The 27362-nt window shown below is 39.1% G+C and overlaps 3 protein-coding genes across 8 annotated transcripts; 2 read left to right on the top strand and 1 right to left on the bottom strand.

Moving 5' to 3' along the window:
- Nucleotides 1-34: 34 nt before the first annotated feature.
- On the top strand, nucleotides 35-13424 carry LOC144004712 (E3 ubiquitin-protein ligase TRIM8-like). 3 transcript variants are annotated; one of them, XM_077502160.1, is made up of 7 exons: nucleotides 35-181; nucleotides 560-673; nucleotides 3123-3900; nucleotides 8610-8705; nucleotides 10277-10542; nucleotides 10603-10718; nucleotides 11687-13424. In XM_077502160.1, the coding sequence occupies exons 3-7, from the start codon at nucleotides 3313-3315 to the stop codon at nucleotides 12337-12339; spliced, it is 1719 nt and encodes a 572-aa protein (XP_077358286.1). In that variant the 5' UTR covers nucleotides 35-181; nucleotides 560-673; nucleotides 3123-3312; the 3' UTR covers nucleotides 12340-13424. The 3 variants fall into 3 exon arrangements, with proteins under 3 accessions (XP_077358286.1, XP_077358285.1, XP_077358287.1); XM_077502159.1 differs by having other exon boundaries at nucleotides 1720-3900; XM_077502161.1 differs by lacking the exon at nucleotides 560-673 and having other exon boundaries at nucleotides 62-181.
- A 174-nt stretch (nucleotides 13425-13598) lies between these two features.
- On the top strand, nucleotides 13599-26802 carry LOC144004940 (sideroflexin-2-like). 4 transcript variants are annotated; one of them, XM_077502675.1, is made up of 17 exons: nucleotides 13599-13697; nucleotides 15199-15298; nucleotides 17583-17682; nucleotides 17763-17896; nucleotides 18627-18667; nucleotides 19977-20021; nucleotides 21120-21347; nucleotides 21414-21584; nucleotides 22168-22266; nucleotides 22331-22406; nucleotides 22506-22591; nucleotides 23957-24017; nucleotides 24103-24169; nucleotides 24248-24297; nucleotides 24377-24426; nucleotides 24526-24573; nucleotides 26186-26802. In XM_077502675.1, coding segments are annotated over exons 5-17 (1083 nt in total). In that variant the 5' UTR covers nucleotides 13599-13697; nucleotides 15199-15298; nucleotides 17583-17682; nucleotides 17763-17896; nucleotides 18627-18665; the 3' UTR covers nucleotides 26286-26802. The 4 variants fall into 4 exon arrangements, with proteins under 4 accessions (XP_077358801.1, XP_077358802.1, XP_077358803.1 ...); XM_077502676.1 differs by lacking the exon at nucleotides 19977-20021; XM_077502674.1 differs by lacking the exons at nucleotides 13599-13697; nucleotides 15199-15298; nucleotides 17583-17682; nucleotides 17763-17896; nucleotides 18627-18667 and adding an exon at nucleotides 19565-19866.
- On the bottom strand, nucleotides 15320-18627 carry LOC144004942 (ADP-ribosylation factor-like protein 3). The gene is made up of 6 exons (XM_077502678.1): nucleotides 18398-18627; nucleotides 17790-17933; nucleotides 17549-17665; nucleotides 17423-17473; nucleotides 16040-16225; nucleotides 15320-15961 (listed from the first exon to the last, which is right to left on the bottom strand). The coding sequence occupies exons 1-6, from the start codon at nucleotides 18398-18400 to the stop codon at nucleotides 15914-15916; spliced, it is 549 nt and encodes a 182-aa protein (XP_077358804.1). The 5' UTR covers nucleotides 18401-18627; the 3' UTR covers nucleotides 15320-15913.
- Nucleotides 26803-27362: the final 560 nt, after the last annotated feature.

The raw sequence follows: 27362 nt of genomic DNA, 5'->3' as shown, positions 1-27362 counted from the left end.
CCGTCAAAATGTCTTTGTCGCCCCCTGCAGGTTACATTCATTACGACCCACAAAACTTCAAAGCTCATTCGCCATTTTGAGCCGTTCAAATGCTGAGGTTTGTGTTTTTTGGCTGTCAAGCTTGTCAGTAACCTGATGCATACAAGATACAACCAGCAGAAGAAGACGACTATGGAGTAAGGTATGGATTAAGATACAGAAAGAATTGTACCTAATTTACAGTCAAAATGATGATTATTATTTTTTTCATTTGTACTTAAATACATTATATAATCTGTAGGCCTACCATTTTAAAAGGTTGTTATTTAACTAGACCACACAGAACTTTCATATATGTAAACATAGTAAAAAAAAAAAAATTAAAAAAAAGACATTCATTGGCAGACAATATGAAATGTGGGGCCTCTGATAAGGAGTTGAGAAACACAATTAGGTTGGCATGCAATTGATCAGGAAATGGCACATTTTTACTAAGTCTGTCAGGCGTCTTCAAAGTATTTCTCAATTGACTGTTTTGTGCTTTTATGACAATTAGGAATGTCAAACTCTTACTTAACAGGAAGTGAAAAGAATTGTGATTTTCCTGAAGTGACATAAAGAGGGCACTGTGTGATCATGACGTCATCATCCGCCATGTTGGATGTAGCACACAGCTAAAAGCATCATAGGAAAGGTAAGCCAGGATTAACATGGTTCAAAAGGCCGACAACCCGTCGCTCGTTATTATGGTCTGCGTGACCACATACTGATTTTTCTCGGTGTGTAATCAACCTCCATTGTTTACCGGAATCTATAATTAGCACACTGCTGAGTTTCACTGTCGTTAGTACTGCCTGACTGTGCTTTATTTTGAAAAGCTGTCTGCATGCAACCCAAAATACTACCTATACATAATGTTTAACAGAAAACATTATATCTTTTCCACAATAAAACAGTTCCCAGGTGTCTAATAACATGTGCGACCCCCAACATAACAAAAATTAGACATATTTTTCTAGCATATTTCATGCCACGGTCAAAATCAGACCTCATCTTTCCCACACTTACTGCTTTGCTAATAGATTGGAAAACCTGGCTTTCGTTACCTGCCAGCATTTGGGCATCTTCAGCTTGTTATCACCCAAGACCATGAAAACAAACACAATTCTCACATACCACTTTGAGACAACCAAGCAAAACATGACGATGACATTATCATCAGAAGCTAATGCTAATCTGTGCTAATACTGCAGCTCTACTTAATTAAACTTTTGGCTTTGAAATGCTATTGCTTTGACCGATGCGTCAAAGTGGTTCTTTTTACTCTGGAAATTTGACGACTTGTGCCTTTCTGGTTATTGATTGCCATACACTGTGACGTTACAAAACTGCTAGCATACGGAGTAGACATATTTTCAGAAGTAGATAACTAAAAATGTATTTATTCAATTAATTACACACTTAAAGAGTAGACAGTCACTCCAGAAACCCAATAATTGGCATACAAGCAATTAAAAAGTTATATTTTGCAGTGGACTTCTTACATCCGGTTTAATTCTGAAACGCCGGAAGTTCCTGCTTCCACTGTTCGCCTACGTTGATGCTAACCGAAGGAAGCGTCCAGCTCGCCCGCATTCCTCCTCTGTCGACAGCCTGGCTGGGGCAGAGTGAGACACAGGAAGAAAGGAAGCCATTAAAGAAGAAAACGTCAAAAGATTTTTTGTGTGTTTGTCTTCCCAGCAGCCCCAAAGCGACCTGGATTTTTATAAATCAGGAGTCGTCGACTCTTACGGGACCGTGTGACCAAATATGGGCCGTGACTAAATAACTAGCACGTCAGGATTGTGGACTTTTGGACCCGAAGAGAAGAGCGTCATTAAGCAGTAGCAACAACAACAACAACAACAACAAAAAACGGCCGTTTTTATTCCATCTCGTCGGTAATATAGAGTAAAAAGAAGAAAAGCTTCGGTGAAACGACCTCCAACCTTTTCCACCGTGGATATCCTATGTGTGTGTTGTTTTAATATCAAGATGGCTGATGACAGCAGCTAGCCAGTATAACAAGGACAGCGGATCGACGTCGACTTTTAATATCCTCATATTTTTATATTCTATCATTGGAATAGTTACATAAATATATTTAAGAAAATAATGTATTTGTTGTATGCAAGCAAGGGCCGCGTTTGTGACGAAAGTGCGGTTTAAAATGTGTACCTGTGCTACAAAATGGTGAGGTGAGTCGCTTCGCTTTTATTTCCCCCCCCCCTACGATTGTCGTCGAGATAAGTCGATTAAAATATGTTGTTGGTCGACGGCGGCGGAGAGAGCAGGCGAATAAGCAGGACGCCGGAATAAGATTTAAATAATACATAATAATTGTATTTTTTGTGTGTGTGTGGAGGCGGGGGATTATTCGATCGATGGGTGTTGAAGCAACATTCCTGCGGATCCTTAAAGCTAAATAAAAGCTCTTTTGTTCCGTAGCTTCGACTGGAGCCCTTAAAAAGCGACAACTATGCAGTGAAACCGCATCCAAAGCGACGGCCCGGCTATGAATTTATGATTTCTCCATCTAATAAGATTAGTAGGCCCTTTTGTTTTCGAGTGGAAAGTGCCAGAGAGAGCCGCGGCCTTGTCTGTATGTGTGTGAGTGTGTGGATTATTATTCATCTCATGGAAATGGCGTTTCACGTCAAAACGAAACGGAGGCGTTATTAATCGGAGTCTGTTGTGGGTCCGTGGTGCGTTCACGGCCGTTGTGTGCTTAACCGAGCCGAGCCGAACCTCCTGTGCTGCTTCGTTCGTTTTTTTTTCGGCTGAAAAAAAAAGTGACTGTTAAAGGTTCAGAGTCAGGTAGAAAAAAAAAGTGTTAATCAGGGTGTGGGAGCAGGTTAATGAATCAAGCACTAGGCAGCTGTCAGTGCACTTGCAGGAGGTCCTGTGCTCATTTGCATATTGGGCTGCACCAGGTTTAGTTATCTGTGCCTTGTTTGGATTCCAAGGTTTTACCTGCAGGCTGCTGCTTCCTGTAGGCCACACACATAAAAACCCGCCCTGTGTGTGTATGTGCGAGCGCGTGTGTCACAGTTTACAGTAATCTTGTAACGTCAGCCTCACTGTGTGTGTTCTCCTTTGGTCAGTTTTCCGGAACTTGCTGCAGCAATAACTAACAAGTCAGGGTGTCAGCGCAGAGGTAAACGCACACTTTCTGGACAGCGTCAGGTTTTTTTTTTTTCAGAGAAGGGTGGTGTGGGCGGGAGGCTCGGGTTTCGTGAGAACACGCAGACCGAAACCCAGAGAGGCGTCGTCGTACGCCTTTTCCCCGCCGCCATGGCGTCCGACATGGCCGAGACGTGGAAGAACTGCTTCGAGGAGGAGCTCATCTGCCCCATCTGCCTGCACGTCTTCTCCGAGCCCATCCAGCTGCCCTGTAAGCACAATTTCTGCAGGCCGTGCATCAGTGAGGCCTGGGCCAAGGACTCCACGCTGGCCCGCTGCCCCGAGTGCAACCACGCGTACAGCCAGAAGCCCAGCCTGGAGAAGAACCACAAACTGTCCAACATCGTGGAGAAGTACAACGCCCTCAGCGTGGAGAAGGCGTCGGCGCCGCCGCCCCAGTGCATCCTGTGTCGACGCGGCCCGCCGCTGCCCGCCGTCAAGGTGTGCCTGCGCTGCAACGCGCCGTGCTGCCAGTCGCACGTGCAGACGCACCTGCAGCAGCCGTGCTCGGCGCTCGGGCACCTCCTGGTGGAGGCCGAGGCGGTCAAGGCGTGGACTTGCCCGCAGCACGACGAATACCGGCTTTACCACTGCGAGGCCGAGCAGACGGCCGTGTGCCAGTACTGCTGCTTCGCCCGCTGCCACCCCAGCCACGGGCATGCCGTCGCTGACGTGGAGATGCGCCGCAATGACATCAGAGTAAGACGTTCACACGCTCACCACAGACACTTTTAAACTGCTCTTGGCCAGGGCTATTGAGGTTACTGTCAACCTGCTACAATAATATATTATTGTAAAGTTTCTTTACAATAATATATTTTATGCAGCCCCACTAGTATCAACTCGGTATTTTAATAATATTGAATATGAGTTTTATGAGTATTTTAATATGAGAAACTTGGCAACACTCACAGTCAACACGAAAGGTAATTTCTTCAAAATATTTTATATGATTTGTATTTTAGGTCTTTTCATCAATCTTAAAGACTTAACTCATTCGCTCCCATCCATTTTAAGTGAAGCAACCCCTTTGGTCCCGGCTGTTTTACTAGATTTTGACTGATTTTTGCAAGGCCCACACAATATTGAGTTCTATTGCTATAAAAACATGAAACCCTCCAAAAGAAAGATTAGCATCTCTTCTTTCATCAGGGAAAAAATATATTTGTATCTGTTTCCATTTTGTAGCAATTAGCTACAGTAAGTAATAATAATGAGCGACCAACCATGGCTCACCTGTTTTGTGAAGTTGAATCGCCATTGGTTGTTACCTGAGCTACCGCTGACGAGTACCAAAACCAGGAAGTAGGTTGCTAGCTAACTCACAGATTGATAAACAACCACAGTAAACAGTTCATTCTCCGTGATAGATAAGTGCGATATGCCTCCACAACATTAGATGGCGCTAAGGAGCCAAGACTTGCAACACAGCAAAAATATGGAACAATACTAGTTCCTTTTTTTTTTTTTTTTTTTTATAAAGCAATTTATGTTTTTGACTCAGTAAAACGTAGCATATATTGCTAATAATGATACAATGATACAAACAATAATGATTCTTTTTGTACCTTTTTTGACTCGGTGATACGTAGCATATATCGCTAATGATTCTCATTATACCTTATGTTGAGTAGCCATCTGATTCCGACTTTTATCTGCGTCATCTTGAGATGTTTACCATCCGTCTCGCTCTGGTATTCACCCCACAAGGAGCTTTCAAGCACCTGCTTGTCGACTTCAACTGGAATCTTCCATCCAGCTGCTGTTTGTTGTCAAGCCGGCTAGCTAGCTCAGCCTGTGGGTAACGTTAGCTATTCCGCCATTAAAATGGCTTAATAGAGGAAGCACAAAAATATGTAGATAGGTGCTGGTCTGACACGATCAATAAGTGCTTTTGTGCGTTTACGGCTGAATCGCACCCACATAAAAGCTATCACTTTGTGTCGTCGCCAAGCAGCAACAAGCACATTTAAATTGCGGCCTTGAAACGGTCACATTTCATTGACTGAAAGGCCGGAATATGCATCCAGCTTGCTGCGGTCGTCCTTGTCATCTGTCGGAATGCCACACAATGCAGCGACGGAGGGTGCGGGGCTGCGGGTGGCGGGGACAATGAGGGTCCCTCATTGTGAAGGAGGAGGGGCGGGCTTATCTCGCCGGCACAGGTGCATCCTTGCTCGGGGATCGCCAGCGAGAGGATTATAGTGATTCGTCACTCGATTGTGTGGATTTTAAAATTTTTTAAATGACATATCGGTTTCCTGCCGTTTCGAACCCCTCCCCCCTTTACACACGTGCATATTTTTCTAAGGTGTGTGTGTGTGTGTGGGGGGGATTAGTCAGAGGGGGAAACGTGAGGCGTCGACTGACTCATGACACCGGCTTTCGGTGTCAACCCTCTTGTACTTCCTGTCGCTATGAGTCAGCAGGAGGGGTGACGGGGGTTACAGTCGGGGGTGTGGTTGCCCATCTGAACTCTCAAGCCAGGCCCCCCCTCAAAAAAAAATACCCTTTGCCATCTTTTTCCTACATTATTAATAGTCTGGATGGTCTCTAATTAGAACCCACTGAATTATTTAGTGCTGAATATTTACATTGCATTACCGTTCTGCATTCATGCACATTGATATGAGGGTCTACTTAGCATATATTTGCATATTCACCAAATCCGCTATGGTTCTTATATGCCAGCCTTGCCTTTAAGATGAATAACAGTTGATTCGAGCTGTGTCGGCCATCTTTAATATGATTTTGACTCCTCGCTTCGCCGTCCCCATCCCCCTCACCTCCATTAGCCCCGCACATCAAATTCACCTCCCTCCCAGGCGCGGCCAGACCTTCCCCGTGGCCCCCTGCCCCTGATGGAAAAGCCACTGTGCTGAAATGACAGCGAAAGATTGGGACCGCCCAACCCCCCCGCCCCCTCTTGACCCCCACTGCCCGATCCCACCCACCTATCCATAGCTGCAACCTCCTTCTGCTAAGCTTCTTCTACTTCGACCCGGACGTTTTTTCCTGCTCGCGGCCCGACTCAGTCAGTCAGCACAACCAGGTCACAGTCCTGCTTGTAACATGGCAACCGTGTGTGTGTGCGTGCGCGCACGTGATATCTAGGCCAGTGGTTTCCAATCAGGGAACCGATGATAAAATCAGCTGTTTGCTGAGTGGCCAGCCACGTCGCACTCCTGCGATCCTGATTTCCACGCACTGACATGGCTTGTTGTTAGCATGCTAGCGTGCTACACACTGAGGTAGCGAAATAAGAATAAAGATGGGCCCAGGGAACACAGAGGCAGGTCTGTGCGCTGGCATTAGCATTTAGCTGCAAGCGCTAATGTGGCTGCAAAGGGGGGGGGGTTGTTCGCTTGAATCTGGATCAAGTTGATGCCGCTACTATATCTTGTTTCGTTTTTGTTTATTGAATTGACTGAATTTTGTATGAAAATAGTGTAGAACCTTTAAGAGGTGGACTGATTATATCATCACCGATAAATCAACATCAGGTTCAATACACATTTATTTATTTTTTGGGGCTGTGGAGATTCATATGGATGAAAAAAAAATATATAGTTAAATATCCAATTTTAGAATATTTTATTGATTATTTTCCCATTTTGCTTTTAGAAAAATGTACAAAAGTTTTGGTTGCCCTTCTGCAGGGTTTCCCCCAGTGCTTTCAAAGCTTGGTGGACTGCCAGGCTTTTTTTTTTATTTTTATTTTTTTTTATTTAAATAATTTTCAATAATACTACAGTGTAAAAATAAGTAGACACCACTGTTAAATTAACGTTAACGTTCTAGGGCTGTGCAATTAATCAAAATTCAATTACACTTTCAATTATTACACTCCACAGTAGGGGCTGCACGATATTTGAAAATCATGTGATATATTTGCTGAATGTAGTCATTACTGATATTATTGCAATGATAGAATTAAAAAAAAATTTCATGCAGCAAAATAAAACTAAATATATTCTTAGTTATTTAATTGTAATTACCTCTCGATAATGTTCAACTGTTGGATCGCGGTGCACATTTTAGTTAGCGACTGGTCAAATTCAAATAAAAGCATAAAATTCCATATGAAACATTGCATGTCTTTGCGATATGCATATTGCATGGGCTAATAACGTGATATCAATATTTTTTCAAAATATTGTGCAGCCCTACTTCAGTTATAAAATGTGCATAATCGTCAAAAATTAGTAATGTTAATTTTGAGTTGCTTGAATTGTTTCAATTGATAAATTTGCACATTTTTTATTTTTTCGTCAAAATGAACTTGCATAATTAGTGTTTCAAAGAATTTTATTTCTTATTTTTTATTGTAACCAAAATAATTGTGATGAATATTTTCTTCATAATCGAGCAGCCCTATGTTAACCCGTTGTAGACATGTCAAATTACGTTTCTTGCCAGTTATTAACTCATTTGCTCCCAATAACGTGTAAATACGTTTCTGTTTTAAGTGTCCCAAAGACGTATTTATACGTTTTTTTGTTTTTTTGTGTGTTTTTTTTAATGCTAGTGCTACAGAAGGCTTTGATGCAACCTCTCAACTGCAAAGAAAGGTTGCATAAATGGTAGTTATTACACAAACGGCCAGCAGGTGGCAGCAGAGCAAAGGAGATCAACCAGGGCCATGTAGAAAAAAAGCTAAATTACTTACAATTTTAAATAGATTTGTGAAAACTGATGAAACTTAGCTCTCTTCTAATGCTAATTGCTACAAAACGGAAACAGATAGAAACATACTTTTTTTCCTGATGAAAGGAGAGACTTTATTCTTTCTTTTGATAGGTTCCATGCTTTTATAGCAATAAAACACAATACTCTGTGGGCCTTGCAAAATCGGTCAAAATCCAGTAAAACAGCCGGGAGCGAAAGGGATTGCTTCTGTGAAAATGGCGGCGAGTGAATGAGTTAATAATGTCCTCCTCCTTTCAAAATAGAAATAAACAAAAATGTAGAAATACTGTAACCCATCCAATCACACTCGGTCACATTCATAATTTACGCAACTGCTTCTCTCACCGGTTGCTCATGATATCCAGCACCTTGCACAACAACAATAATCAGGACTAGAAATGAAAAGCATTCCATCATCATCGCCTCGCATTCTCTCTCCCATTATGAAAACATGGCCATGTTTTTAGCGGGGCCACTAAAACGGGAGGGGAGCTTTTCCTGCCTGCTTATGTCGCTTCATTTATCAAGTCAAACCCCCAACACACGCACTTATGCAAGCACGAAACAGCTGCTGGTTGCCATGACAGCGTGGTCCTCCCCTCCTGCGGGGATTGTGCGTGTCGGATGGGGACCAACTAAGCCGGGGATGGAGGGAGGGGGAAATGTTGCGGTGTTTAAAGACCTTCTTCCTTCTGTTTTCTTGTGCTGTCACCTTGCAGCAAAGCCTACTGAGGCAGCAGGAGCGCGTGGAGGACCGCGTGCAGGAGATTGAGGAGCAGCTATGCAAGTTGGACTCGGACAAGTGCGTGGTGGAGGTGCGTTTGCACGTGGCGGACAATGCATGTGGAAATGATTGACTTGCCATTTTGAGAACAAAAAAGATATGTATTAATTCATATAGTGTCCTCATAAGTTGAACGAGTCATTTTTAGAATACAGTGTTCCCTCGTTTATTGCGGGTTCATCTTTCGCGGCCTTGCTGGATTTTTTTTATAGCATTTTGTTTTTTTGTTTTTTTTGTTTGTCTTTTTTTTGTTTTTTTTAGCAGCGTGCTTAGCATAAATGATGAATGAAAAAGCATTCACAATAAACTAAAAATCATATCAAAATAAAAAAACATTATATATATATATATATATATATATATATATATATATATATATATATATATATGTATGTGTATATATATATATATATATATATATGTATATGTATATGTATATGTATATATATGTATATATATGTATATATATATATATATATATATATATATATATATATATATATATATATATATGTATGCAGTGTATATATATATACTGTGCTGTGTTACTGTAATAAGTGAATTTTAAAAAAAAAATACTTTTAATGGAAAAAATGACTAAATGAAAAAAAAACAAATGATGAATGAAAAAGTATTCATAATAAACTAAAAATCATACCAAAACAAAAAAACATATAATAAATTAAAAAATATACATATATACTGTGCTGTGTACTGTAATAAGTAAAAAAAAAAAAAAAAAAAAAAAAAAGCTCTTAATAGGAAAAATGACTGTGAATGAAAAAAAAACAAATGATGAATGAAAACGCATTCATTATAAACTAAAAATCATGCCTAAATGAAAAAAACATATATATGAAAAAAAAAAAAAATATATATATATATATATATATATATATATATATATACTGTAATAAGTAAATTAAAAAAACAACACTTTTAATAGAAAAAATGACTGTAAATGAAAAAAAGAAACAGATGAATGTAAAAGCATTCATAACCTAAAAATCATACCAAAATGAAAAATACAAAAAATGAAAAAAAATATATACTGTGCTGTATACTGTAATAAGTAAATTTAAAAAAACATACTTTTAATGGAAAAATGACTGTAAATGAAAAAACAAAAAAAACAAATGATGAATGAAAAGGCATTCATAATAAACTAAAAATCATACCAAAATGGAAAGACATATATAATAAATGGAAAAAATATATATACAGTTCTGTATACTGTAATAAGTACATTAAAAAAAAAAAACAATATACTTTTAATAGGAAAAAAATAATCTAAATGAAAAAGCATTTATAATAAAGTAAAAATATCAAAACAAAAAAGAATAAATTAAAAAAATATATATAATTAACGGGATTTTCTTTTTCTTCTTTTTTTTTTTTTTTAATTAATGTGGATTTCCATTATTGCGGGTAGTTTTTGGAACATAACACCCGCAATAAATGCGGAAACAGTGATGCTGTAGGATAAAATGTGTAAAAAAGAAAAAGAAAAAAAAAGTGAAGCGCTTTCCGATGCATTGGCATTGCGCAACCCAGCCTCCATTTTGCGTTGCCATTCACACTTTGGCCTCCTCCCCCCGCAAGGACCGCGTGCTGGAGCTGAAAGAGGACGTTCGCATGCAGTACCAGCGCATGCACCAACTGCTGGAGGAGGACCTGGGCCGCACGCTGGAGGCGCTGGAGCGGGCACAAGCGCGCTTCTGCCAGGAAAACGCCGCCCAGGTCCTGGCGCTGGGCGAGCAGCGGCACGAGGCGCACAAGCTGCTGAGCGCCATCAACACGGCGTTCGGCAAGGCGGAGGAGCTGGCGTTCATGAAGAACACCAAGCCCGTCAAGATCCTCACCGACAGGTACGAGGGCTTGCGCGTCTTACTGGTGGTCGTCGGGGTCTCATCGGGAATGTTTTGTAGGTCTCAGGCGTGTGTGGGAAGCACTCTGGCCCCCTACAAGGTCGGCAATCTGAACGCCAAGCTCTTCCTCTCGGAGATCTCCAAACGGGAGAAGAGCTTGAAGAGAACGCTGGAAGGTACACGGTCTGATCTTTGTTTTGGTTGCCTTTACCAGGGAGTAATAGTGACATACACTACACAGCACATTCTTACAACTACGACTGTCACAAATATTTTTATCATTGATTGTGCTATCAATTATTCAATCGATTACTTGGGTAGCCCTCCCCCCCCTTTTTTTTTTTTTTTTTCCCTTCTAGAAAATGTCTGATAGTGGTAACGCGCTTCTAAACTGGGGCTGCTCGACCATGAATTTAATCCCAATTAATTTGCTAATAATTGAAATCAATCATTTGTTTTTTGGTACAAAACACAAAAGTGTTTAAACATTTAAAATAAGTTTGTTTGTTTTTAAATACGAATGATGCAGGTTTTTTTTTTTTTTTTTTTTTTTAGCCAAGATTTATTAAATGAGTTATTTTAAAATTTTTAAAAAAGGTGCAAATGTATATGTTTAAGCAACTCAAAATTATTAATAAGCTTTCATTTTTGTTTGCCATTAGGCTACTTTTGTAATACCGTCTAGTTTATACAGTAATCTGCTTGCGGCATGGGAGCATCAAGATGGCCGTCCTGTGACTTCAACGGCTTGCACTAGCGTGTATGGGCTATCGGCTATCCAGTCAGATATACAGGAGAAGTTGGTGCTCTGCTTTTTGGAATTTTTTTTTTTTTTTTTTTTTTTTCCTGTTTTTTTGGGGGGGAATTTTTTTTTTTCTGTTTTTTGTAATAATTTTTTTCCCCCCTGTTTTTCGGAGTAATTTCTCTTTCTGTTTTTCGGAATTTTTATTTTTTTTTTTATGACAGGAAAAAATATTCAATAAACAGAAAAAAATCTACCGATACTCAAAAAAACAAAGCTCCCCCCAAAAATTAGTCAGAAAAACAGGAGTTTTTAATTTTTCTTTCTTTCAAGTGAATGCAATACGCTTCCGTAAAAAAGCAACATATTCTGTGTTGACGTGTTCTCTTGTCTCCCCCTCAGCTCCCCTCACCCCTCCCTCCACCTTCCTGCAGTCCGTCCCGGCCTTCCCAAGCGGCCAGAGTTCGACCTCGGGAACGGAGAAACGGAAACATTCCGCCGCCTTCCCGGACGGAAACTCGGGCAAAACGGGCGCGGCCAATTTCAAAGACGCCTCCTCCTCCTCCTCGTCTTCTTCTTCCTCGAGCAAGCAGCCCTACCTGGGCTCCTCCTCCTCCGGAGAGGGCCAGTCGGCCAACCAGCCGTGCGGCCCGCCTCACATCGCGGACGGCGCCAACCACCATTTCGGCTCCTCGCACTTCCCCCCCGGCGGCGGCGGCGGGGGCGCCACCGGGGGCTCCTCGCACTCCTCCCAGCAGGCGGTGCTGCCGCAGTACGGCGGGCGCAAGATCCTGGTGTGCACCATGGATAACTGCTACTGCTCCGGCGTGCCGTCCGTGTCGGGCCACCGCGGCCACCCGCCGTACCCGCGCTCGGGCTCCTTCCCGTGGGTCAGCGCCCAGGACTACCCCCCGCCGCCCGGACTGGCCTCCGGGGGGCCGTCCATGCAGGGCCTGGCGGTGCGCGACTGGATCGACGCCTCACAGTCGCACAGACACGCCGACTTCTACGGGCTGTACGGGCAGCCGTCAACAAAGCACTACGTCACCAGTTAACACACGCAGCAAAACATATGACAACACCCCTAAAAACATACGGATCGCAGATGACATGATTTGGGGGAAAACACCAATGTACTACTAACCAATACTTTGGCGCCATCTTGTTAAGAAAGAGCGCACAAATTGAATAATTCCATAATGGTGTACCACAAAAATGCAGGTGATTACTTTCGATTGCTTTAAAGCCGTTATAGCCTACACACATTTAAACTACACGGACACCTCTAGAGTACAATGTATACACATTCGGGGGCAGGGTTGATCGCTTTTTATTTTTAATTTTTTTTCGGTCAATGTAAAATGTTTAAAAGAAAACCTTAAAAAAAAAAAAAAAGCATAGCAGCCATTTTAAGAGACTGAGGGAGGAGACAGAAGGGAAGTTGTATTTTTATTTATAGAGCGAAAAATGGAAATTAACTTTAAATGGGTGGGATAAAAAAACAAAAAAGTTTCTCAAATGTTTCTGGTTTCGCGTCCACCAAGGTCAGTTGCCTTACGTCGTCGGATTTTTCATTTTTGAGTCCCCTCCTTCGCTGCACTTGTTACTGCTTCCCAGGCTCTTCCACCCAATACCCACAATGCACTTGGAGGACACTTTTCCATTATTTTTCACCACGGGAAATAAGAGACCAGACTGGCAGGACAGACCAAACCAATCAAGCGTTGACTAGAAGAGGATCCGACGACGCCATCTAACGTACTTCCTTCAGGGCGACGATGTCACTTCCTCTCAATAAGCACACACACTCACATGTACGCGCGCGCAATAGCTCTTGGCTTCCTCTTTGCAGCTGTAAGCGTGCAAAGGAAGAGATTTTTTTTTTTTTTTTTTAAGCACTCAGAAGAAGAGGCAATGTATGCAGTTAAAAAAAAAAAAAGGAGTGTATGATGATCTACTTTTTCTAAAAGAACGAGAATGAACTGGTCAGCCTTCTTGCATAGAAGCCATTAAGGACATTCGATTTTAAGAGAAAGGACAAAAAAAACAACTTGAAAGTATCTTTTTTTGTAAATATTTTGTGAAATGGAAAAATGACACGTGTTTTGGAGAATTCCAATAAAGAAAGGAATTTAAAACGTTTCTGTCTGGTTGATTAAAGTGTACCAAATGATTAAAATCAAAAGAATGTTTCATACAACCGACAAGTATTTATATACTTATCATGAATAGTTTTTCAAAGAAAAAAAAAAAAAGTGAAAATGACAGCGCAGTTACTCAGGTAACGACCAATCACGGCTCAGCTTGTGAACAACAGCTGAGACATGATTGTTCGTTAACTGAGCAAATGTGATGTCATTTTCAGTGGACGGCAAGTGGCAAAATGACCGGCCCCAGAGATGGATAAAAACAAGTAGGTTTTAATGCTTAATTCATATTACAAAAACGCAACATTAATCACAATGTAGTAGTACCATGTCTAGACTAGTGGGGGCGCATGGAACATTGTAAATATAAAGTTGGACTGTCCTTCCGTGAAATTAAGCTGCAGGGTTAGCATTAGCTTCTGATTAAAAATGTTCGACTAAGTTGTCTACGTAGGGGTGGAGCGTTATTACTAACAAATGGCAGTGACTTGGTGATGAAATACTGTGTCCAAGCACTCTTTTTAGATTGTATTTTCATTCAATTTGACAGCATTGTAACAATAACATTCCTCGTTTCCGACTCCACCCTCATTCCGCTCCCACCGTAAGTGTCCCTCCCGAGGCCTCTCACGTGAGCGACCCTCAGCAAACTTAAAAAAAATATTCTTCCCACTCCTTACAGTACACACACATCATACTGTACTGTAAAACACTCCCTCTTTTCCCCCTCCTGACATTCTCCCACGCGTGTACACACGCAGCTGTCGTGCAGCTGTCCAATGCAATGGAAAGTGGAGTGATATGGTCGCTCACGAATCAAATACACGTGTATAAATAAATACATTTGAGTAGGTAGCCCAGGGGTGTCCAAACTTTTTCATTTGAGTGCCACATAATGTTAAGAGAAATTGTGTTTAGTCCTAAAAATTGTACAAATAATTGATTTGTGCTTTTGCATATTTAGAAAAATGCTACAGTGTATGTCCAATTTTATTTGTAATATGGCAGTAGAGTTATTATAGTTTTGGAATTTTAGTTTTTATTAGTTTTCAGTTTGGTTCTGTTAGTTTTTATTAGTTATTTAAAAACGCTTAGTTTTAGTTTGGTTTGTTAGTTTCAGTATTAGTATTATTATTTATTTTTTTCATGTGTATTACTTGGGCGCAATATTTAAAAAAAAACCATGGGAGCAACGTCAACTGAAGGTGCTTTTCTATTGGCTGCTGCTAGATGACGTCACTTCTGTGTGACATACTTTCAAACTCATTATTCCGTTTGATATCAAATCTACTAAAAATCACATTTAAAATCATTCCCAAAGGATCATGCATTAAATTACCAAAGACGAAAACATTGGTTTAGTGGTTAGCACGTCCGCCTCTCAGTTCTGAGGATTCGGGTTCGACTCCAGGCTCGGGCCTTCCTGGGTGGAGTTTGTTTGTTTGGAGTTTTGCAGGCGTGAGTCAGACATTTTAGGTGACAAAAAAGTGTCGTGAATGGTTGGTGGGCTCTAGAAATTTTATTTTATATTATACAGTTTTTAGATTACATTTAAATAACCCAATTCACTCACATTTTTTATTGTATTTTAGAATGGTTGTTCATTAAGCTATGTACATAGTACTGTGTGTGTATGATGAGACAAAGGGATGTTTGTGAGAAAAGATGAGGCCACCGATAATCTTTTCCAACAGCATTTATCTTTTTTCATGCTACACGGCCTGGATTTGTGTTTTGATCCATTCGTGTTTTTTTTGTCTCATTCAGTTGAGCCGTCTCCCGCTCACGCACGCACGCACGCCTGAGACCTCTCCACTGCCACCGACAGCTGCTGAGCTCACCTTGAGGCCGCTTCCACTCACACAAGGTAAACATAAACACTCGTTTTTTTTCCATTTCTTTCTTCTTTTATTCACATACAGTACCTTCACTTCTGCACGGATCACATTCGAGAATATCAAAAGGAATCTAACCCGAAAAAGTGTCGCAAGAAGTGGGACGAGACAGGGGGGGGGGGGGTTCCCACACTATTTACAGTGGATTTAAAAACTCCTGTAATTTATCACTTTTTTTTTCATTTATTTTTTTATACATAACATGTACAGTATCATTCTTGAGCAGGTTTGGGGTGGTGAAAGCACACTCTATTCTCTCTGCCATAAATAAAACACTTAGAAAAATAAAAGACCTCACGTCAAAACGGGGCCATGAAAGCGCGTGGACCGATTACTAAGGAATGACACGCTTTGACCTGATAACGAGGGTGGGTGTTCCAATATTCCTCTTGATAGACAGCAGCTCGACGGGGAACGCGAGTGGCGGAAGTGTGACGGATAGGAATGCGGCGGTGACGTTAAAACCTCCACGTTGGGTTAGTAGTGTGCGCGCGTGTACATTCACAGGTGTACCCCGTATAGTGTTTAAGGCTCGGGAGGCGTCGTCGCACGTCCTTCCCGAGGAGAAGACGACCAGAAACGTCAAGTTATTTCTTCTTGGAGTTGACGCTCTTGCACACCCAGTTCATGCCCTCCTGCAGGAAAGGAGAAATAAAAAAAAAAAATGGGAAAAAAAGCGCAAACTAATTCTTTAAAATAACAAATTGGCGTACCTGGATGCCCTCGCCGGTGAGGGCGGAGCACGACTGGATTTGCCAGATGCGGTCGCGGATGGTGTGCAGGTTGAGGCCCTCGGCGATCTCGGAGGCCGGCGCCGCCGTCAGGAGGTCCTGCTTGTTGGCGAAGATCAACACGGGCACGCCGCTCAGCTTCTCCTCGTCCAGCAGCTCGGCCAGCTCCTGGAAAAAAAAAAAAAAAAAAAAAGCGACAACATGACAGTTATTGATTTATTCATTTTTTTAAAACAAGCTAATTGTTATTATTTTGTTGCAAACTTCTATTTTTTTTAAGTAATTTAATTTTTGTTGTTGTTGTTGTTGCTGAAAACCCTTTTTTTACAGATTTTTTTTTTTTAAATAAATATTTTTAGCTGTTTTTTATTGTTGATATTGAAGCAGAAATCAACATTTAAAAAAAAAAAAAAAGGAATGTTTTTTCCCCCGATTATTTTTTGTTGTTACCTTGGAGGAAACTGAATATTTTTAGCAATGATTTTTCTTTTTTTTTTAACTGCTGATATTGTAGCAGAACTCATCATTAAAAAAAGGAATTGTTTTTTTCCCATTATTTTTTATTACCTTGGACTAAACCAAATATTTTTAGTACTGATTTTTTTTCAATTCATAAAGATGACTATTGAATTTTTATTATTAAATGTTTACTATTTTTATTTATTGTTGATGCTGTAGTTGACTTCAGCATTTGCCATTTTTTTCCAGGTAATTATATTTAACGTGTTGATGATGTAGTTGAAACAAGCATTAAAATAAAAGTTATTTTATTTATTTGATGTTGATGTTGATGATGCTTCAGGAGAAAGCACGTCGTTTTAAAGGTAATTTTTATGTAATTATTTTGTTGTTGTTGCTTTAACACAAACCAGCATTTTTATTTATTTATTTAAAAAACAAGCTAATTATTATTTTGTTGCAAACTGGCATTTTTTTAGTAATCGATTTTTTTTTGTTGATATTGTAGCTGCAAATAAGTTTTTTTTAAAAGAAAAATAACCATTTTTAACTGTTTTTTTTTTATTGCCGTTATTGAAGCATAAATCAATATAAAAAAAATTTAATATGTTTTTTTTCCCCCATTATTTGTTGTCGTTACCTTGGAGGAAACCAAATATTTTTAGTAATGATTTTTTTTAATTTTATTATTAATAAATGACTATTTTTTGCTGTGTCAAACATTCCTATATCATTGTTTCTGTTATATTTACTCATACAAAATTAATGTTCTATTGACTTCATACGTACTGTGCACCTAACAAAACAAATTATGTAACTTTTTTTTTTTTTTTTTTTAAGGTAGGCATCTTCAAAACGTGTAGCATGTTGCAGAAGAATTAATAATGTCTCAGACCGGGTACATACCTGACCCGTCTCCTCAAATCTCTTCCTGTCAGCGCTGTCGATGACATAAATCTGCAAACAAAACGTGACGTTATGATGTCGACTGTGACTTGGTTCCGCAATGTGCCGATAGCGTCACGAGCGTACGAGCACGTCTGTGTTTTCAAAGTAGTTCCTCCAGTAGGGCCTGATCTTCCTCTGGCCGCCGATGTCCCAAACGTTGAGCTTGAAGCCTTGCGACTGAACGCTCTTGATGTTGAAGCCCTGTCGGAGGAACATTTGTGAGTCTCAAACTTAGACCAATCATATTTTCAAAAGCAATACCAATGTGCTTGGTAAAAATTGTGATTTTTTTCTTTAGGTCTGTGTAGAGTGGATCACTGCTTGCCTGGGTGGGAGTGATGTGGCTGATGTCCTCGGAGGCGAGCTGCTTGAGAAGGGTGGTCTTTCCGCCGTTGTCCAGTCCCAGCAGTAGTATCCTCACCTCCTGGTCAGGTGTGCTTTTTAGCTTGCGCAGGATTGACAGCAATCCCTGCACACACAACATTGATTTTTATCACTTTATTTTTATGCAAGAAATATCAGGGATTTTTTTTAATTCAGGTCTTTAGTTTTTCATGGCGCACACAGGAAGGCCGGAGCCCAGATTCGAACCCAGAACCTTCGAACATGTGATGCAGACGTGCAAAACACTAGTCACATTCATTCCGTCTTCTAAACATGTATTCAGTGCATCGAAAACGTTCTTGGTCGTCATCTAAACTGATGTCCCGTTTTCTTGACTGGCTGGTAATTGGGATGCTAAACGCGGCTAATTTGCTAAGCTAATCTCCCCTCCTGGCAACTGAAGCTAACGCAACAGGGCGGCTTTCGCGGTTGGATCGCCCCCGCGAACAAAGTTGACAACTTTGCATCCCTGCCCGTGTTGTAACGGTCACGTTTCGGCCCGCTTTCGCACAGTTAACGATAATTACGAGCGAATTACGGACAACTCACCATCTTGTTGTCTTGTGTCGTGGAGACGCCGCCGCGAAGGGTTACTAAGGACGGTGACGTCACTCGCACAGGCACGCGCGAGTGGCGGATATATTAAGCCGCTGAAGTGCTTGAAAAGCACTTCACGCTGTAAACAGCATGCTGAGGATCTACATAAAGATGGATAACAATGTTGATAAAAAAAAATGGACGTAAGAATTAAATCATTTGTTCTCACTCCCATCGACAGGTGGCGACAGTGAGGCCGAAGTGGCTTGCACCAACAACAATGTAAGATCCTGCCTTTGTCTTTTACTTACATTAACGATATGTATGGGTATAATTTTCTGTGTCACATAATTTTATTCTTTTCAAGTACAAAACCTTTTACCCTAATTTTACTCCACTCCGCACTGTTGATTTTTCTTACTTTTTTTTTTTGTCTTTATTCATTTTATTAACAGATTCGATTCGATTTCTTTCCCCGTTTTTTTCTTAATTCAAAAAACAACATACAATTCAGAAACTGGACACACAAAACAGAACAAGAAAACAATTACTCGCACGCTAACTCTTGCTATATTTACTCGCATAAAAAAAAAAAAAAAACTCGCTTCCGGGTTCTCTACCAATCACAAGCCGCTCTTGGACTCAAGTCTCGCGTCATGTGGCGTTTATGTGTCCCTGTAAATTTCGGAATCTATCATGAATGAAACCGTCTCTAGCGCATAACCCAGTTCGTTACAATACATTTATTCAGATAAATTTCTAACTATTTGTTAGAGACTTCTATAGACATTTTAAAGGCAGGTGAAATGTTTGAAACTTTTATTTTTTTAATTTTTTTTTTTAAAGCAGTCGCTTGACTTGATTTATTTTTTTCTTGTATTGACTGTATGTTTTGTGACTCTGCATTTTATGTTATATTAATAAAATATTACTTTAAGAGTAATTAGGTCGTGGACTCTTTACGATTTAGCAAGCTAGAAGACTAATGTTTTATTCAAGAACGATAAATCTACTCGGGTTTTAGGACCCGGCCGATTTCCTTGCGTCCGGGAGCTGCCCCGCCGCGCCATTGGCGGAGAGCTTGCCACGTGCAACGTTTCTTTACGTTTCTTGACTCTACCTGGCAGCTTTTTACTCACAAGCGTCGGACGACCCACTCAAAGGTGAGTATTGCGTATTGTCGTGCGAGCTAAAGCACAAAAATCTGTTTCTTGGTGTTTTCTTTGCCTCGTTGCGGGCATATCGCCAGTAACACGAGACACAAGTTGCATCACTCTACCGGGCATATGTTTTCTCTGCTCTTTCTGACATAACCATCCACCCAACTCACGAATGCAATTGAATCACACCCTCGTTTATTCTTTAATGCAATTAAATACATTTTCAACGCAACGCCCGGAGTGTCTAGGGACCGCGTGGACTACATCCAGATGCGCTCCGGCTTGTAGATCCAGTTTGTCAAGCTCCAGGTGCACACGGAGGTGCTTCCTTTAACGGCTATAATAAATTGTACTTGAGTTAATTGTGAGTAAAATGCTGTCTAAAGTTGCTCCAGCAACATCACGATCCATGTGTTTGTTTCCTAACGCAGGCAGGCATGTGAGAAAGTAAACATCTGGAAACTTGAACGTTACAAGTTAGTATATAAGCTTTTTTTTTTTTAACGTATTCTACTAATGACCTACTTTCATGCATGTGAATGTCCGTTAGGGGCCTATCAGTTCTAAGTTTGCTGGTAAAAGCTCAGTAAGCATTACGAAAAATATTGACTTTTGACCGTTGCAGGCCCACATTAGAAAGTAAACAGATCCAGAACTATCCAGATAAAGTCAAGCTTGGGTTGCACAAAGTCTCTTAAAAGCAACATCTGTGAATAACTAACTCCTCATGTGAATAATTAGTAAGTTATGTTGTTGTTTTTCTGTGGGAAGCTGGATTCTGCTGGTTCTGGTCGGGGAGCCGAGCGGAGCGCCAGACGAACCTGACGAACCATTCACTAGGCGCCTGTCAATTATTTCTAGCGGGGGACTTGTTTCGAAATTTGTCTCAAGAGGATGCAAAGGGCACATTTGCACCTTAGGAACTTTTCGAGGACAATATAGATTGATGAAGATGGGGGGAAAAAAAAGTACCTGTAACTTAGCTCATTCACTCGCAGGCATTTTCACCGAAGTAACGCCCTTCGCTCCTGGCTGTTTTACTGGATTTTGTCTGATTTTGCAAGGCCCACAGAATATTGTCTTCTATTGCTATAAAACAGGGAACCTATCAAAAGAAAGATTAGATCTCTTCTTTCACCAGGAAAAAAACTATTTCTATTTGTTTCCATTTTGCAGCAATTAGCATTAGATGTCATCATTATTGACAAATCTGTTTAGAACTTTTATACTCTGCTGCCATCTGCTGGCCGTTTGTGTAATTATACCATTATATAATTATAATATATATATATATATTATAATTATACCATACCATTGCTTCACCCGTTCTCTGCCGTTCAGATGCTGCATCAAAGCCTTCTGTATGCTGTAGAATAAAAAAACATTACAAAAAACAAAAACGTGTAAATACGTCTTTGGGACATGTGAAGCATTTAAAATTGAACGTATTTAAACGTTTTTGGGAGCAAATGAGTTAAGATGAACTTTTGTCCGATTGCTATCAAATTTTGAATCTAATCCAATAAATCAACTCAACTCTACTGGCAGAACTGTAATTGCACTCTCTTCCTCAGGTTTTCATCCGAACCTTTTCGGAGGATAAACGTCAACCCTCCCCTACCTACGACTCGCGAATCCTCCGCCATGGCGCTGAGCCCCACGTTCGACATCGACGCCCCGCGATGGGACCAGACCACCTTCGCGGGGCGCCTCTGGCACTTCTTCAACATCACCGACTGGCGGACGGCGCTCCTGCCCGACTCGCGCCTGGACGAGGCCAAAGCCTTGGTGGAGAGCTGCAGGTAGGACACGGTGATGTCGAAAAATGGTTCATGACGACGCGTTCAACTGCACGTTTTGTTTTCCAGGGCGGGCTCGGTCCCCCCGGGTACCACCGAGGAGCAGCTCCACTATGCCAAGAAGCTGTATGACTCCGCCTTCCACCCCGACTCGGGCGACCGCATGAACATCATCGGCCGCATGTCCTTCCAAGTCCCCGGCGGCATGGCCATCACCGGCTGCATGCTGCAGTTCTACAGGTTAGAGTTGTGCAAACGTCACCTTGGACGTGTTCTCCTGCAGAGTTTTGTTTAATTCTATTGCGCAATCTGTGGCTTTATCAAGGCTAACAGGAGAAAGAAGGTGTTGCGTTAATCAGACAAGGTTATGAAAGATAGTTAACGAAACTAAAGAAAAACTAAAACTGAAAAAACATTTTCGTTAACAAAATAAAATACTGTGAAAATAAGTGTTTTTTTTGTTTTGTTTTTAATAAACACATTTAAACAACTTCTTATGTTTGTAAAAATTACTAATTGTAACAAAAATGTCAGTTTTCGTCTTTGTTTAATGCTGTTTTAAATATATTTATATTGGTATTGCTGTAGATTTATAGCTACAAAAAAAGGTCAAACAGTTGTTTAAAAATTGTTGTCTACAAAATAATTAGCGACCTATTTTGACCCTGCACTTAATTAAAAAAAACTAACTAAAACTAAGAAAAACGAAAAAAAAAAATGTTAGTAGTCGACGACACAAATGAGAGAAGCAATTTAATACAAACATGCTCGCCAACCACGATGGCAGCTGCTAAAAAGTGCATCGACGGGTTTGTTATTCCAGAACTGTTCCCGCGGTGGTCTTCTGGCAGTGGGTCAACCAGTCCTTCAACGCGCTGGTCAACTACACCAACCGCAACGCCGCCTCGCCCATCACGCCCAAGTAAGACCTCTTTACGTCCATCGCCATCGCAGGCTTCAAATGACATAATCATTGCGCGCCTCAGGCAGATCGGCGTGGCCTACGCGACCGCCACCAGCACGGCTTTAGCCACGGCGGTGGGACTCAACCTCTACACGAAGGTACGGTTGCCACGGAGACCGGGTAGGCGCTCTTGTGTGTGAAGTTTCTCCCCGTGGCTACACATCACACTCTGCTTCGCCCCCGCCTTCCTCCCGCAGAGAGCGCCTCCACTGGTGGCGCGATGGGTCCCTTTCGCGGCCGTGGCGGCGGCCAACTGTGTCAACATTCCCATGATGAGGCAACAGTGAGTCCCGCATGCGCACTTTTCGGACTTGCGGGATTTATTCATGACAATCCACCAGTTTCCAGTTATCATACTTTGAATGCTAATTCTGAACACAGCCACATGCCCTTTGATGAGGGTGTGCATACTTTTACAACCAAGGCTATGTTGTTCTCAAAAATATAAAAAAAAAAATATTTTATTTTTTTAAAGAAAAAATGAATTTAATTTTATAGTCTATTGATAACATTAATGGAGGAAAACATTTTTTTTAAGTTGACATTTTTCTATCACCAAATCTGGCATTTGAACAGGGGTGTGTAGACTTTCTGTAGGTGTTATTCCGATTTATCGCCCGATTACTTAAAAATGTATATAAAAAAAAAAAAAATCAAAATAATTTTAATTTTTAAAATGTATTTTTTTTTACAAAAATAGATCTGAATTACATGTTGTACTTAAAAATATAATTTATATTTTTTTAATTGTAATTTTAAAAATAGATTTTTACCAAAATAAAGATGAATTACACGTTGTACTTAAATTATATATATTTTTAAATTTCAATTTTTAAAAAAATATTTTTTAAATAAAAATGAATTGCATTGTACTTATAAATGTGTATGTATATTTTTTTATTTTAATTTTTAAAATGTATTTTTACAAAAATGAAGATATGAATTACATGTTGTACTTAAAAATGTAATTAATTTTTTTAATTGTAATTTTTAAAATATATTTTTGCAAAAATAAAGATATGAATTACATGTGCTTAAAAATTTCATTTATAATTTTTTTTATTGTAATTTTTCAAATATATTTTTACAAAAATAAAGATGTGAATTACATGTACTTAAAAATTTTGATATTTTTTTTATTTGAATTTTTAAAACATTTTTACAAAAAAAGATATGAATTATATGTACTTAAAAATGTATATATTTTTTTATTTTAATTTTTATAATGTACTTTAAAAAATAGATATGAATTACATGTTGTTCCATTAATGTTTTACAATATGTTTGTCGTTCAGTTTGCTTAAATTAACAACAGTGAAAAGAAATTTGACAATTTTTTTTTAGATATATATTTAATTATTTTTTGAGGTGTGGTGTGCTAATGTCTTGAAAAAACTAAGAATCTGAAGGAAAAAAAATCGGCTGATTTTTGTCTATTTAAAAAAAAGAGCTAGGACCCTAATGTACACGTCACCAAACAAATACAATTTTACTTGGTTGTTTAATTTGACACTTGATGGTTAGGCAGCCAATTAATCCAAATACCCCCACTATTTATATACAAGCAGTTAAAAAGTCATTTTCCCGTCACGTAATTTAAAAAAAATCTTTTCTCCCAACTGAAAATGTGCCTAAAATGTTCCTTCAGGGAAATCTTGAACGGCATCGCTGTCACCGATGAAAATGGCAACAAGCTCGGCCACTCACAAGTAAGATATGTGATTTGAACATAAATATTGAAACTCAAACCGACCTTTAACCTCCTGCATTCACTTGAAATGTTGTTTGATGCAGAAAGCGGCGGTGAAAGGCATCACGCAGGTGGTCATCTCCAGGATCACCATGGCTGCACCGGGAATGAGTACGTACAGACAAAAAAAAAAACAAAACAACAACCCCGTCTTACAAACGGCTCGTTATTTTGCGCTGTCCTCCGCAGTCATACTCCCCATCATCATGCAGCGGCTGGAAAAATACAAATTCATGCAGGTTCGTTCCTTTTTTTTTTAATTTTCCGCCTTTCTTTGCTGAGTCACCCCGTGGAGACGTGTTTTCTTCTCTTCCGTAGAGAATCACATACCTCCACGGGCCCATTCAAGTGATGATGGTGGGCGTCTTGTAAGTACGACATCTGGCGAGGAGAGGTTGGAAGGAGTTTTAGCGATACAAGTCTCAAGGTGGGGTCAACTCGCTTTTGTTGCGCTTGTCTCCAAACAGTTTGACCTTCATGGTACCGGCAGCCTGCTCGCTGTTCCCGCAAAGATGGTAACTCGTGTCGAATTTGTTGTGGATACTTTCTGTTATTATTAGGGGTGTTTAAAAAAATCGATTCGGCGATATATCGCGATACTACATCGCGCGATTCTCGAATCGATTCAATAATAGGCAAAATCGATTTTTTTTTTATTTTTATTTATTTTTTTTTTTTTTTATTTTTATTTTTTTTTTTTATTTTTTTTTATTTTTTTTATTTTTTTTTATTTTTTATTTTTTAGGATTCACACCTTAAGCATGGAAGAATGTTATATGAACGGAACATTAAGCCTTAATATTTTATTTTAATGCTGTTTAAACATGAAACAGATTACAACCTCTATAAGACTGAAATTTCAGATAAATAAATAATACATTTTCATATAAATCTTACACTCTACAAGCTTACTGATTAGTATTTTCTAAATTTGAATGAAAAAAAATCGCAACAATCGACTTATAAATTCGTATCAGGATTAATCGGTATCGAATCGAATCGTGACCTGTGAATCGTGATACGAATCGAATCGTCAGGTACGAGGCAATTCACACCCCTAGTTATTATTATTATTCCAGAAATATTTTTTTGACTATGAAGAATAATGCATGCATTTTTCTTGCTGTGATTGAGGGGAAAAATAAGTGATGATGCAGAATAAAATATTAATATTTCTAATTAGGTCAATAAATGCTAAAGGCAATTGAAATAGTAGTGGTGTAATGAGCTGTAATAAAAAAAACAACATTTAAATGTATCTAAATGTATATAATTATTTAATTGTTATATAATATTTTTGCACAAATTTTTTTTAAAAGTTAATTTAATGTTCCTAAGTCCGCATCTCTTTTGCTGGCTGAACGGGTTGCACAAAAACTAAATAAAAACATAATATTCATTGTATTTTATTTTTTTTTAAATATTTTATTGTATATATACATATATATTTTTTCTTCAAATATATTTATCAATAGACTAGTATATTAACCCAACTTGATTGCTGTCTTAACAGGTTGCAAAAAAATTCAATCGTAATTATCCTTTTTATAAAATGTATATTAAATTTTTTAAATATAATTGAATAGAACAAGTAATACAAGCCCAACTCATTTATTGCCTTAATAGGATACAAAATAAAATTATAATAATAATAAAAAAAATATAAATATGTTTTCCTGTAACAGGCTACGAAATAAAATAATTAAAAAATTCTATATATTTTCCCTTTGTTCAAATATTTTTTTCTAAGCATATAAATTTTGTATATATTCAATATTTAGCTTTTTTATACCATTTTAGTTACATTTTATCGTTTAACTAAGTAATTCAGGCCTAGAGCTGCAAAAAGGGCTGCAGTCAGTGTGCAAAAAAATCTTCATTTGCTTTTGTTCAAAATCATCTATATATTTTTAAAAATATATAATTGAATAACATTTTTTAGTTAATTAATAAATAATAATAATAATAATAATAATAATGATGATGATGATAATAATAATAAAGGAATTCAAGCCCAACAGTCAACAAATTCCAAATAATTAGGTGAGGACATTTTAATTGCTGAAAGCCATCTGATTGGTTGATGAGTTCTAACCGTATCTGTCGTCTGCCGTCTTTGTGTCCCAGTTCCATTGCCGTGTCGAAGCTGGAGCCCGAACTGCGCGACTCCATTACATCCAAGTGCGGCGATAGCGTGCAGCATGTCTACTTCAACAAAGGCCTCTGAGAACTCCACCCGCAGGACTCACTGCGTACTCACTCTTACTCCTTTCCCCAGTGGTTACTCACATGTTTTAAGAGGTGCTTATTACGTGGAACTTATACCTTATACTGTACGTGGGGAACTTCGATGAATGCTTTTTAATTCTGCTGTGATGATTTCCATTTCTCTCTCAGTACAAACCAAATAATCTCTTCTCAGGAATTTTCTTTTGTTGACTTTGCTAGCTCGGAACTGAGCAAAAGTCCTGGTACTTCTTCTTTTCTTCAAGTGTTTACGTGCCTTGGACAACGTCTCTACAGTAACAAGTTTTTTTTTTTTGGATGTTCTCAAAACACAAATGGACTCCTATGCACGGTTCAAGATGGACAAACACCACCACTGGTTTCAAAAATATGGTAGTGGTGCGCAAAATGGAGGACACAACTCTGGCTCTGATTTGCATGGTTCAAACTGAAGCTGTGTCAAAAGATACCACAATCCTCAGTAGATGTAATAAAAGACCTATGATATTTAAAAATCATTACTGTGCTGTATTCTAATTTGTTTTGTTTGGTCAAGCACCTTCACGGTTTACAGAAACCGAAACGACACGCTAACAGACATTTTCAGAAATAGGGAGCTGACTAAAGCATGGTTGTTTAATTGTGAGATTGACTGGCTACTAGGGATGTAACGATAACGGAAATATCGCAATATCAAAACTGCCACAATATATCGTCGTCATGTCACGATATTAAAAGCAGCACATCTGTTCAAAGTCAGGTTGATTTCCATTTGTGCAGTTCTAGCACCCTCTGGTGGCTTTTTTTAATTTTATTTTTTTAAGTTCAGTTTATTTTTCACAAGGCATGTTTTGGCCCTTATATGTAAAGAGTCAATATGTAACTAAATGTGTGGTTGCATTAGCAAGTAAGTGCCTCAATATTTTATGTAAATACATTTTTTATACATTTATATTTTTATATTTTTCATTGCTATAATGTACAAAAGCACAAATGTTTTTTTTTAAGTAGCAGCTCTTTTTATTATTTTTTTATTTATTTATTTTTTTTACAATATCGTGATAATTATCATATTGTG

The sequence above is a fragment of the Festucalex cinctus genome, chromosome 17, assembly GCF_051991245.1.
Source record: "Festucalex cinctus isolate MCC-2025b chromosome 17, RoL_Fcin_1.0, whole genome shotgun sequence".
Lineage (NCBI taxonomy): Eukaryota > Metazoa > Chordata > Actinopteri > Syngnathiformes > Syngnathidae > Festucalex > Festucalex cinctus.
Note: the sequence above shows the minus strand (reverse complement) of the source record. Positions and strands in the feature narration are given on the sequence as shown.

Bases quoted from the DNA above. Each gene is read 5' to 3' on its own strand.
- LOC144004712 (XM_077502160.1), top strand. From the start codon at position 3,313: ATGGCGTCCGACATGGCCGAGACGTGGAAGAACTGCTTCGAGGAGGAG. The intron at 10,543-10,602 runs GTACGAGGGCTT...AATGTTTTGTAG, and splicing joins GTCAAGATCCTCACCGACAG to GTCTCAGGCGTGTGTGGGAA. The intron at 10,719-11,686 runs GTACACGGTCTG...TCTCCCCCTCAG, and splicing joins CTTGAAGAGAACGCTGGAAG to CTCCCCTCACCCCTCCCTCC.
- LOC144004942 (XM_077502678.1), bottom strand. The intron at 17,474-17,548 runs GTACGCTCGTGA...TTTTGTTTGCAG, and splicing joins TTGAAAACACAGACGTGCTC to ATTTATGTCATCGACAGCGC. The intron at 16,226-17,422 runs GTATGTACCCGG...TTTTTTTTCCAG, and splicing joins GATTTGAGGAGACGGGTCAG to GAGCTGGCCGAGCTGCTGGA.
- LOC144004940 (XM_077502674.1), top strand. From the start codon at position 19,718: ATGCAATTGAATCACACCCTCGTTTATTCTTTAATGCAATTAAATACA. The intron at 24,298-24,376 runs GTTCGTTCCTTT...TCTCTTCCGTAG, and splicing joins AAAAATACAAATTCATGCAG to AGAATCACATACCTCCACGG. The intron at 24,574-26,185 runs GTAACTCGTGTC...TTTGTGTCCCAG, and splicing joins TCGCTGTTCCCGCAAAGATG to TTCCATTGCCGTGTCGAAGC.